Here is a 12,157-nt window from a genome sequence, read left to right as displayed (position 1 = left end):
AGAAAAAAGAAAGCTTATGACAGTCACAAAATACTTAATATGGTAGGAAGCCTAGGGGAGCGTAGAAAGTACAAGGGTGAAGTAAAAATGGAAATTAGGAAAGCAAAGAGAGAATACAAAAAATATTGGCAAGTAAAGTCAAAGAAACCCAGAGATGTTTTACCTGTACATTAAGAGCAAGAGAATAACTAAGGAAAGGATAGGGCCTATCAGAGATGTACATGGTAACTTGTGCATTGATGCTGAAGATGTGGGCAGGGTTCTCAATGAGTACTTTGTCTCTGTCTTCACGAAGGAGAGGGATAATGCAGACATTTTAGTTAATGAGGTGTGTGAAACATTGGACACAATAAGCATAATGAGAGAGGAAGTACTGGAACGACTGATATCCTTGAAGGTGGATAAGTCACCAGGGCTGGATGGATTGTATCCCAGGCTGTTAAAGGAAGCCAGGGAGGAAATTGCAGATGCTCTGAGGATCGTTTTCCAATCCTCACTAGAAAAAGGCAAGGTACCAGAGGATTGGAGGCCTGCAAATGTTATACCATTATTTAAAAAGGGTGCAAGGGATAGGCCAGAAAATTATAGACTGGTCAGTCTGACCTCAGTGGTGGGCAAATTATTGGAATCAATTCTGAGAGACAGGATAAACTATCACTTAGAAAGGCATGGGTTGATCAGGGATAGTCAGCATGATTTTGTTAGAAGATTGTGTCTTACTAACTTAATAGAATTTTTTGACGAAGTAACAAGTAGGATTGATGAGGGTAGTGCAGTGGATCTCTTCAACATGGATTTTAGTAATTTGACAAGGTCCCACATGGCAGACTGGTCCGGAAAAGTGAGATCCCATGGGATACAGGGGAAGGTGGCAAGTGGGATCCAAAATTGGCTCAGTGACAAGAAACAAAGGCTAATGGTTGATGGATGTTTTTGCCAATGGAAAACGGTTTCCAGTGGTGTTCCACAGGGCTCAATGTTGGGGCTTTTGCTGTTTGTTTTATATATTAATGATTTGGACATAAATGTGGGAGGTATGATTGGGAAATTTGCAGATGACACAAAAATTGGCCCTGTAGTTGATAGTGAAAAGTATAGCTGTTGTCTCCAGAATTATATCAATGGTTTGGTTAAGTGGGCAGAAAAGTGGCAAATGGAATTCAATCTGGAAAAGTGTGGCGTAATGCATTTGGGGAGGGCAAACAAAGCAAGGGATTACTCAAAAAACGGGATATTGAAAGGGATTGAGGAAGTGAGAGACCTTGGAGTACATGTTCACAGGTCCCTGAAGGTGGCAGGATAGGTGGATAAGGTGGTAAAGAAAGAATGTTTTCCTTTATTGGATGAGATATTGAATACAAAAGCAGGGATGTAATGATGGAACGAATACTTCACATCCGTCTTCACCCAAGAGAATGAGGATGAAGGTATCAAACTCGGGGAGAGAGACTGCGAGGTTCTTGAGCAAATTGCTATAGGGAGTGACAAGGCATTGGAGGTGTTGGCAGGCTTAAAAGTGGACAAATCTCCAGGTCAGGATAATTTGTGTCCCAGACTGCTGAGGGAGGCAAGGGAGGAGATCGCAGGGGCTCTGACCCAAATTTTGAATTCCTCTCTGGCCACTTGGGAGGTGCCAGAGGACTGGAGAACAGCTAATGTGGTTCCACTATTTAAGAAGAGTTGTAGAGATAAGCCAGGGAACCACAGGCCAGTGAGTCTCACGTCAGTGGTAGGGAAACTATTGGAGAACATTCTGAAGGAGAGAATCTATCTCCACCTGGAGAGGCAAGGTTTGATCAGGGATAGTCAGCATGGCTTTGTCAGAGGGAGGTCATGCCTAACAAATTTGATTGAATTTTTTGAGGTGACCAGGTGTGTAGATGAGGGTAGTGCGGTTGATGTAGTTTATATGGATTTCAGCAAAGCCTTTGATAAAGACCCACATGGGAGACTTATAAAGAAGGGAAATGCACATGGGATACAAGGTAATTTGATAAGGTGGATTAAAAATTAGCTTAGTTGTAGGAGACAGAGGGTGATGACAGAAGGATGCTTTAGTGACTAGAAGCCAGTGTCCAGTGGTGTACCACAGGGATCTATGCTGGGTCCCCTATTATTCATAATTTATATAAACAACATAGATGACTATGTGGGGGATAGGATTAGTAAGTTTGCAGATGGCACAAAGATGGGGTGGTTAACAGTGAGGTTGAGTGTCTTGGGCTACAGGAAGATATAGACGGGATGGTCAAATGGGCAGATAAGTGGCAGATGGAATTTAACCCTGAAAAGTGTGAGGTGATACACTTTGGAAGGAGTAATTTGACAAGGAAGTATTCAATGAATGGCATGGCACTAGGAAGTTCTGAAGAACAAAGGGACCTTGGCGTGTGTGCCCATAGATCCCTGAAGGCGGAAGGGCATGTTAGTGGGGTGGTGAAAAAGGCATATGGGACACTTGCCTTTATCAATCGAGGCATAGATTACAAAAGTAGGGAGGTCATGTTGGAGTTGTATAGAACCTTGGTGAGGCCACAGCTGGAGTACTGTGTGCAGTTCTGGTCGCCACATTGTAGAAAGCTTGTGATTGCACTGGAGGGGATGCAGAGAAGATTCACCAGAATGTTGCCTGTGGTGAAACATTTAAGTTATGAAGAGAGGTTGATAGACTTGGGTCGTTTTCATTGAAGCAGAGAAGGCTGAGGGGCGACCTGATCGAGGTGTACAAGATTATGAGGGAAATGGACAGGATGGATAGGGAACAGCTGTTCCCCTTAGTTGAAGGGTCAGTCACGAGGGGACATAAGTTCAAGGTGAGAGGCAGGAGGTTTGGGAGGATGTGAGGAAAAACTTTTTTACCCAGAGGGTGGTAACGGTCAGGAATGTGCTGCGTGGGAGGGCAGTGGAGGCAGGTTGCCTCACATCCTTTAAAAAGTACCTGGATGAGCACATGGCACGTCATAACATTCAAGGCTATGGGCCAAGTGCTGGTAAATGGAATTAGGTAGGTAGGTCAGGTGTTTCTCACATGTCGGTGCAGACTCGATGGGCTGAAGGGCCTCTTCTGCACTGTGTCATTCTGTGATTCTGTGAACTGTATAAAATGCTGGTTAGGCCACAGCTGGAATTTTGTGTACTGTTCTGGTCACCACATTACAGGAAGGACATAATTGCTGTGGACAGAATACAGAGAAGATTTACAAAAGTGCTACCAGGGCTTGAAAATTGCAGCTATGAGGAAAGTTTGGATAGGCAAGTGTTGTTTTCCTTAGAACAGAGGAGGCTGAGGGGTGACCTACTTGAGGTGTTTATGAAGGGCCTAGATAGTGTAGACAGTGAAGACTTGTTTTGTCTAGCTAAGGGGCATAGATTTAAGGTGATTGGTAGAAGGATTAGAGAGGACATGAGGAAAAACGTTTTCACCCAGAGAGTGGTGAGTGCCTGGAATTCACTGCCTAAGTCAATGGTTGAGGCTGAAATGCTCAATTCAAAAGGAATTGGATCTGCATCTGAAGTGCTGTAACCTGAAAGGCTACGGACCAGGTGCTGGAAAGTGGGATTAAAATGAACGGCTAGTTTCTTTTTCTGGCTGGCACAGACATGATGGGCTGAATGGCCTCTTTCTGCACAGTAACTTTTCTATGGTTTCACTACATAATGTGAAGTGTAACACGTATCAGATTAATTACAGATAATCCTTGCCAGCATTAAATAGTACCAGATAAAAGCAAAATACTGTGGATGCTGGAAATCTCCCTTGTTTCACCTCATTTCTATTTTTCCTCAGTTCTGATGAAGAGTCATATGGAGTCGGAAGTTTAACTGTGTTCCTCTCTGCAGATGCTGTCAGACCCGCTGGTTTTCCCCGCTATTTTTATTGTTGTTTTTGTACCAGCCACCACTAGCCCGGCTAGCTCAGTCGGTAGAGCATGGGACTCTTAATCCCAGGGTCGTGGGTTCGAGCCCCACGTTGGGCGTTGTTCTTTTTATATGAATTTGCACTTACCTGAATTTTATTAATACGTTTAAATATCAAACTTTAATGTACTTTTAATGATCTCATGCTTTTCGCATTCAAACTAGTTAATCTCATCGCTCGGGGGTGGGGGGCTGGGGTTTACGGGTTTCAGGTCAGGCGGGAGGAGCAATATTGGACCGACCATTTTACACGGAAATGATCGGTACAGCCCGAGAATGAAAGCGCTTCTTTATTTTAAACACACTTAGACGGTTAACAATTCGAACAATTTGTGCTCACCCAGAAGTAGCTGAGTGCCCGCTACCCCGGTCACTCGGATCGTTCGCTCCGCCCCCCTCCCCTCCCCTCCGCCAAGTATAGGCGGGTTGGCGCCGCCCGGGGCGGCCGCTGCGCCGGTTGCTATGGTTACCGGCCTGGCGTCCGCTGCTGAGGGTTCGCACGGCCTGAGAGAAACTCCGCCGCTGGGGCCGCAGAAAGGCGGAGATGGAGTCGTCATTGGAAGAAAAAATGGACCTGATCTCCTCTGTATTCATCTCCCTCAATGTAAAGGAACAGGACGAAGTGTTGTCGCGTTTGCTCCGTGTATGTCAGGTAAATTCGCCTCTGATTCAAACCTGCCTTTCTTTTCGGAAGAATAATGCAAAACAGTTCCTCAGCACATTTAATCATCCAGAGAAACGCATGTAGGACGATACACAATCCAGATGTTGTTCACTGTAACCTTTTGGAAGTATTAGTAATATTTTTGTTGCCTGCTTGAGTTTTCTATTAGAAAGATAACGCAATAATCATAAATTTTAAATATAAAATATACAAATTGAAGCCTATTCACAGATGCGTGTCTCAGCTTATAGTTGTCGGCAGCTGTACCCTTTGATCACGAATTAACCTTCTCAGGGGAAAGACACGTTCTGTATGTCAACCGTTTGTTATATAAATGTTTAACTTCTGAGGCGTTGTGAGTGTTTTAAATTTAATTTGCGCCTACTAGACGCTGAGTTGCATTTTGCTGACCTTCATGTTGATTTAAAAGTTTCATCCCCTATGGATGAGTTCCTGTAGCTGTGATATGGCTTGGGTGGCAGCAGCTCCCAAAACAGCAATTCATGTGCCCCTGCCGTTCGCCTTGGATGAAACTGGTAAGAGGAATAAGGAAAATAAGCGTGGATATGAGGAATAATAGTGTGAGAATAGAGGGAAGTTGGGCTTGATTATGAGCCTTGTCTTTTATTCAAGGGGGCGAGCTGCAGGTGTACAATTGCAGTTGGAGCGGTTTGGGCGGGGGGGTGGGGTGGAGGTGGAATTCCTGTTATGTGCTATTGAAACGTTATTGGTGGCTCAGGAGAGGGCCTGGCACATTTCTTCAGAAGCTGTCAAGGGGCTTGTGGTTGTGGTTGGACTTGCGGAAGTGCTCGTCACTTGACTGCAGGGGAACTATTTTGCAAAAGGAGAGAACCACACTACTGCACACAGCAGTAAGTGAAAAATATTCAACAAATGGTGAACAGCAAAAACATTTTTTATAAAATTCCAGACGTCAAAAGTAAAGATCTTTCTTTCTTGACAATATTAGCCTGCGCTTTAAGACAAATTGCATCTAAGCAGCAGATCAAGTATGATCAGGTCGTAATGGAACAGCTTACTGTCTGACCTGCATCTGGCACTATTAGAGGAAATGTGTGTGCAAAATCATCTGACATTTATTTAAATATATAGCTGGGCCTTCTTTGGACACAGTGAGATATCTGAAATATCAAATAGAAATTCAGGGTGCATTGCTTTTTAAGAGGAAAACGGGAATAGTGCATATTTTTAGGGTGGCATTTTGGAGCAGACCAGAAGAAAAGCAACCCTAACCCTTTTCATAACACTGTAGAGAGCCCCAGATTTTTGTTCCAGGGTTGGTTCCGCGAATCCGACCTTTAAAAATGGCTGCCCAGACATCGGATCTTTGGTCCGGAGGTAGGCTGGATTAGAAATCGGGACGGGTGACCTGGGAAAAACTGAGGGTGATGCCAGGTGCAGAGGCTGACTGGGTGGAAGGACTGCCTTGGGGTTCCGGCACTGTGTTCAAAGTTTAAAAGTAAAAAATAGGACATGAAACATCCCTCCAGCCCTCACCCCTCAATCCACACACACATTCACATGCCCCATCCATGCCAACAGCTGCCACCTCATGTCCCCACCCATTCCCCATAACTGCGCATACCCTCTATGCCACCTCATGCTCCTCTACCCACCCCGTATCCCCTCGTACGCATCATGTCACCTCATTCCCGACCTCCCACACCTGATGGCCCCTCATATCCTCCATGTCAACCTATGCCCCTCCACCCACCCCATGGCTCTTTATAGCCCATATGCCAACTCATGCTAACCCATGCCTCCCACCCACTTTGCCCTTACCAGGGCAAACTCACCATGGGCCTCAGAGATGAGATAAAATAAAGTTGTATAAGTCCATTTCAAACTTCGTTATATTTAAAAAAAACACTCATTCATAAAAAACCCATTTACTACATTTACATTCCTTCAATTAAATAAAGCCTTATAACAACAAACATTTCATTCCAGTGCACAATCCTTTATAACAACAAACATTGGAATTCATGGTCCCAGGTGAGAATCTATAACCACCGTAGCTGCCAATCAAACAGTGAAATGGCAGGCACCCTGCTATGATAATGGATGGTTGTGAAATCAGTCATGCAACACTAATCCAGTAATGGAAACTCTTAAGCTTATGTCAACAGACAGAGTGAAATGGCAGGCAATCATCTTGTTCTAACACTCCAGACATTTTTTTCAAAGATTTAAAAGGAGGACTTTTAAATGCCTTGACAGCTTGACAGCTCCCTTTGACAGATGCTTCTGACAGGTGCTTCTGATAGTTTTCACTGTTAATTTTGACAGGTCAGTTGACAGTTCCAGTGAGCTTGACAGTAATGAGTTTATGCACTTTTTTACACACATTTATGCCTACTTTTAACAATTTCAAAGGGCACCTTACCACAGAGCATCTGACCTATCCCAAAGGGCGCCTGGGGTTTCACCTCCAGAGCTACCAAAATCCTTTTGGAATGGAAGCAGTTGATGATTTAAATGGCCAGCTGCGTCCATAAAATGTGCATGCCCAAAATGTGCCCTGCCCCCACAAAAATGGGAATTGCCATGTTTGGGGTCAGGACTTAGGTTTCCAGCCACTTAGATTATTTTTGCCACGAACAGCTCTCTGATCAGAGGCAGGCAGGATTGAAAATACCGGTGCCGGCTGGTGTGCCAGTTTCCCGTTGCTGTTACTGGCAGTGTCAGGTTTCACCAGAGTGGGGAGAGAACTCATCTGATTCAGTAATAATGGTAATTAAGGTTGTTAAAGAGCTTATGGAGGGCCATGTTCTGATTTTGATGGCAGTGCACAAGCTGTACAAGAGGTCTGGAGCAGACCAATTGCATGGATAGGACATACAGCGGGCAGCCAGTCATGGCTGTCCCAACAAATCAGGTGGGCCCCATGAAAGGGAGAATGGCACAGAGAGGGACTCAGCCATTGGCTTACAGCCATTGCATCATTGAAGATGCAGGGAAAGTGGTCAGTAACTGCTTAGGCAGCTCAGGGAGTCTTACCATCCTGGCATTGTGGGCATAAGAGGAGGGGACAGAGCTTCCAAGCATAACTGTTTCAAACACAGGCTACATGAGCACAAGGAAGTCAGCGGCTGGAAAACATGACTATCATATTTCAGGTCCGATGGCAAAGAGGAGTAACTTCCCCCATAGGAAAGGCAGAGTCCCTGGCATCAGGAAGACAGAGGAGAGGGACGAGGAGCAGGAAAGCAATGGCGGCCATTCCCTTAGCATAGGATCTATTGCCAAAGAAGGAGCTACCTTGAGATGACCGAGAAGCAGTGCCAATAGAGACTGCGACTGTCCAGGCAGATGGTCACAGAGATTTGTGCCCTCGCCCTAGAAGACCTCACATCTCACATCACTGCTTTTCAGGCCCTGCCAGTAGCTGTCAAAGTTATTGTAGCCTTGAACTTCTTCACCTCTGGTATTTCTAAGGATCAGCTGCAGAGCTTGGTAGCATTTTGCAAGTGGCTGTATACCACTGCAGCTCACAGATTACTGCAGGTAGTATGTACAATTCCATACAGATGGAGCCTCGCGAGTACAGAGGGCAGTGGGTTTTACCTCCGTTGCTGGATTCCCCAGGTGCAAGGCGTCATCGGTTGCACAAAATTGGCCACCAATGCACCAACTGACAGCCCAGTGACATTCTTCAACAGGAAGGGTTTCCCTCAACATCCATCTAGCCTGTGACCACAACAAGTGTGCGCTGGCATTCCTGGCAGCTGCTATTACTCCTACACCCTGTGGCAGTCCAGGCTGTTGCAACTCTTCACTTGACTTGCCAAATTCCATGCATGGATTTTAGTGGACATAGGATATGCCTTGTCGAGATGGCTACTCACCCCTTTCTGAGAATCCACCACAGAGGTGCAGGAGAACTATGGCTGCAGATTTCTGCTCATTAGGACATCCACTGAGCAAGCCGTCAGATTTCTGAAGATGCTATTTGGGTGCCTGGACTGGTCAATACTGCAGTACACTCATGAAAGGATCCCACACACATAGTGGTAACCTGCTACACTTTCCACAACGTGGCCTTCCAGAGAGGTATGAACCTTGAGGAGGGTGAAGTGCTGGATGGATGCAGCTCATCGGAGGCAGAGGAGGAGCAGGACATGGAAGAGGAGGAGGTGGAGGAGGAGGAGGAAGCAGAACATTGAGGTGCCCTGGTTACACAGGGAGGTGGCCGGGCCCATCATGGGGCTCAAGGGTCTGATCGGGACACCAGCAATGTCAGGGATTATCTGATCCAGTTGAGCTCTTTTGACCCAGGAGGAACTTCATGGTATGGAACTTGAGCTGCCTGTGAGACTACTGCCACTGAAAATGCAGCCTGGAAAAGCTCAACTCTTACCACCAATGAAGAATGCACATCTGTCGCTTTTTCACTGTCACTGTTCATGGACCTCTACTCCCCTTCACTACTTCATCCCTCTTTTCTTGTAGCATCGTTAATAAACGGAGGCTCACAGGCCTGGCTTCATGGTGGAGGGTGTGCTTATCAGGTGTGACAGTGCTTGGTCTGACCTCTGCTCTGGCAGCACTTGACCCGGCAATGGTGAAGGAATTGATCTTTATGCCTCAACGTCAGAACTGTGGGAGACACAAGAGGACACCATGCCTTGGGGAGCAAATATCTCTGCCTGCTGAGGCCTCCCCATGCAGTTCAGTCTTCAGCATGCTTTCGGACGGGCTGGAGTACAATGCACCCGCTTAATGTAAGCATTGCAAGGTTTAATCAATTTTCCGACTTTTTTTTGTCGGTGACTCGGCGATCTCCATAGCTCCCTCTTCCATTGTGGTGATGGTGTGTAGGCAGGAAACCCCTCCTCCTGTCTGGGCCTCCTCGCAGGCATTAAGAGCTTGGTTTTCCTGCAAATACAAAAAAGAGAGGGATAAAGCACAACTGACCTCTATGGCCAATACCAAGAGCTTATTGAGATAGGAAGCTGCGTATCAGTGCTGGCAGCGCTCAGCAGCATTATGCCTCTGAGCCTTGCTGAGGGGTCAGTAAGTATCCTAGGCACATATTCCTTCCATGTTCAAGGGCAGTCTGCCTCCTGAGGCTCCTCAACTGGTGTGTCTGCTGAAGGCTGAATAACCAGAGACCTGTTCTGAGGGTTCAATGGTGCATTCACCTTGCCAGAGTGAAAAGGTAGTGGAATTTTCTACTCTGGACCTGGTTTCTGTGGACCTGATGCCATATACGCACTGCGTTGGCAACCTCTATCCAGGTTTGAAGAAGATTCATACAGACTCAAAACATTAACTCCATTTCTCTCTCCACAGATGTTGCCAGACCTCAAGGTATCACAGTATCATATTATCTTTACAGTGCAAAAGAAGGCCTTTTGGCCCATTGAGTCTGCACTGGCTCTCTGAAAGAGTATTCCGCCTAGTCCTACTCCCCTGCCTTATCCCCGTAACATCTCTCTTTTCAGGTAGTAATCTAATTCCCTTTTGAATACCTCGATTGAACCTGCCTTCACCACCCTTTCAGGAAACTTGTTCCAGACTCCAACGACCCCTTGGGTGAAAAATTTTTTCCTCACATCACATTTACTACTTTTGCCAATTATTTTGAATCTGTGCCCTCTGGTTCTTAATGTTCTCTTGTGTGGGAACAGTTTCTCACTATTTACCCTGTCCATACCCCTCAGGATCTTGAAAAGCTCTATCAAGTCTCCTCAGACTTCTTTTCTGCAAGGACAAAAAATCCCAACCTCTCCAATCTATCCTCATTGCTACAGTTCTTCCTCCCAGAAATCATTCTTGTGAATCTCCACTGTACTCTCTTCAATGCCTTCACATCCTTCCTCAAGTATGGCACCCAGAACTGGATGCAGTACTCCAGTTGAGGCCTAAACTAGTGTCTTATACAAGTTCAACATGACTCTTGTACTCAATGCCCCTATTAATAAAGCCTAAGGTACCAAATACTTTATTAAATGCTCTCTCAACATGCCCTGCCATCATCAATGACCTATGTGCGTATACACCGAGGTCCCTCTGTTCCTGCACCTCCTTTAGAGGCTCTCCCTTTAATTTATACCGCACCATATCTTTCCTGCCAAAGCAAATCACCTCGCACTTCTCTGCATTAAACTTCATCTGCCACTTGTCTGCCCAATCCACCAACATGTCTATGTACTTTTGAAGTTCAAGACTATCCCCATCACAGTTGACAACATTTAAAATCCTACTGACTTTTTCCACCATTATCTGTTTTTATTCTATCCAGGTCTGCATGGTCTGGGAGGTTGGCATCACAGCAAAATGGTGAAAAACCTCACATCTCGAAAACTGTGTACTGTGTGCATTTTTGGTCTCCTTATTTAATGAAGGATGTAAATGCGTTGGAGGCAGTTCAGAGGAGGTTTACTAGATTAATACCTGAAATGAGCGTGTTGTCTAATGAGGAAAGGCTGGACAGTCTGGGCTTGTTTCCACTGGAGCTTAGAAAAGTGAGGGGTGATAGAAGATCCCTCAATAGCCTTGATTAAGTGGACGTGGAAAGGATGTTTCCTCTTGTGGGTGTGTCCAGAACTAGGGGGCACTGTTTTAAAATTAGGGGTTGCCCTTCTAGGACAGAGACGAGGAGAATTTTTTTTTCTCTCAGGGGGTTATGCGACTTTGGAACTCTGCCTCAGAAGGCGGTGGAGGTGGGGTCATTGAATATTTTCAAGGCGGACTAGCCATATAAATACTATGGCTACAAGAGCAGGTGAGAGGCTAGGAATCGTGTGAGTCACCTCCTGACTCCCCAAAGCCTATTCACCATCTACAAGGCTCAAATCAGTAGTGTGATGGAATACGCCCCACTTGCCTGGATGAGTGCAGCTCCCACAGCACTGAAGAAGCTTGACACTGTCTAGAACAAAGCAGCCCGCTTGATTGGCACCACATCCACAAATATTCACTCCCTCCACTGCCGACACACAGCAGCAGCAGCGTGTACCATCTACAAGATGCATTGCAGAAATGCACCAAGGCTCCTTTGACAGTACCTTACAAACCCATGACCACTACCATCTAGAAGAACAAGGGCAGCAGATAGATGGGAACACCACCACCTGGAAGTTCTCCTCCCAGTCACTCACCATCCTGACTTAGAAATATATCACCATTCCCTCACTGTCGCTGGGTCAAAATCCCTTCCTAACAGCACTGCGGGTGTACCTCCACCACATGGACTGCAGCGGTACAAGAAGGCAGCTCATTACCACCTTCTCAAGGGCAACTAGGGCTGGGCAATTAATGCTGGCCCAGTCAGCGAAGCCCACATCCCGTGGATGAATAAAGTAATTTTTTTAAAAAAAAGCTAGATAGATTCTTGTTAGGCAAGGGAATCAAAGGTTATTGGGAGTAGGTGGGAATGTGGAACTCGAAACACAAACAGATCAGCCTTGATCTTATTGAATGGCGGAGCAGGCTCGAGGGCCGAATAGCCTGCTCCTGCTCCTATTTCTTATGTTCTTATGTTCTAAAAAGAAAACTAATTTCAATTCACTGCAGTGGAAGTCATTGCAGTATGAAATACACTCCCAT

General features: G+C 45.8%; 1 protein-coding gene and 1 non-coding gene across 2 annotated transcripts in view; both read left to right on the top strand.

Annotated features, from left to right (window-relative positions):
- Positions 1-3,904: 3,904 nt before the first annotated feature.
- trnak-cuu (transfer RNA lysine (anticodon CUU)) lies at positions 3,905-3,977 on the top strand. Its single transcript has one exon. It is a non-coding gene; the product is annotated as a tRNA-Lys (tRNA).
- A 250-nt stretch (positions 3,978-4,227) lies between these two features.
- LOC144693170 (uncharacterized) overlaps positions 4,228-12,157 on the top strand; it is a 71,066-nt gene continuing 63,136 nt past the window's right edge. Inside the window, exon 1 of the mRNA XM_078562710.1 lies at positions 4,228-4,570. Coding sequence (XP_078418836.1) covers positions 4,463-4,570 — 108 coding nt within the window. The 5' untranslated portion in view covers positions 4,228-4,462. The remainder of the gene's footprint in view (positions 4,571-12,157) is intronic.

Source organism: Cetorhinus maximus, chromosome 18, assembly GCF_964194155.1.
Source record: "Cetorhinus maximus chromosome 18, sCetMax3.hap1.1, whole genome shotgun sequence".
Lineage (NCBI taxonomy): Eukaryota > Metazoa > Chordata > Chondrichthyes > Lamniformes > Cetorhinidae > Cetorhinus > Cetorhinus maximus.
The sequence above is the reverse complement of the archived record's forward strand: the minus strand, read 5'-3'. Positions and strand labels throughout refer to the sequence as shown.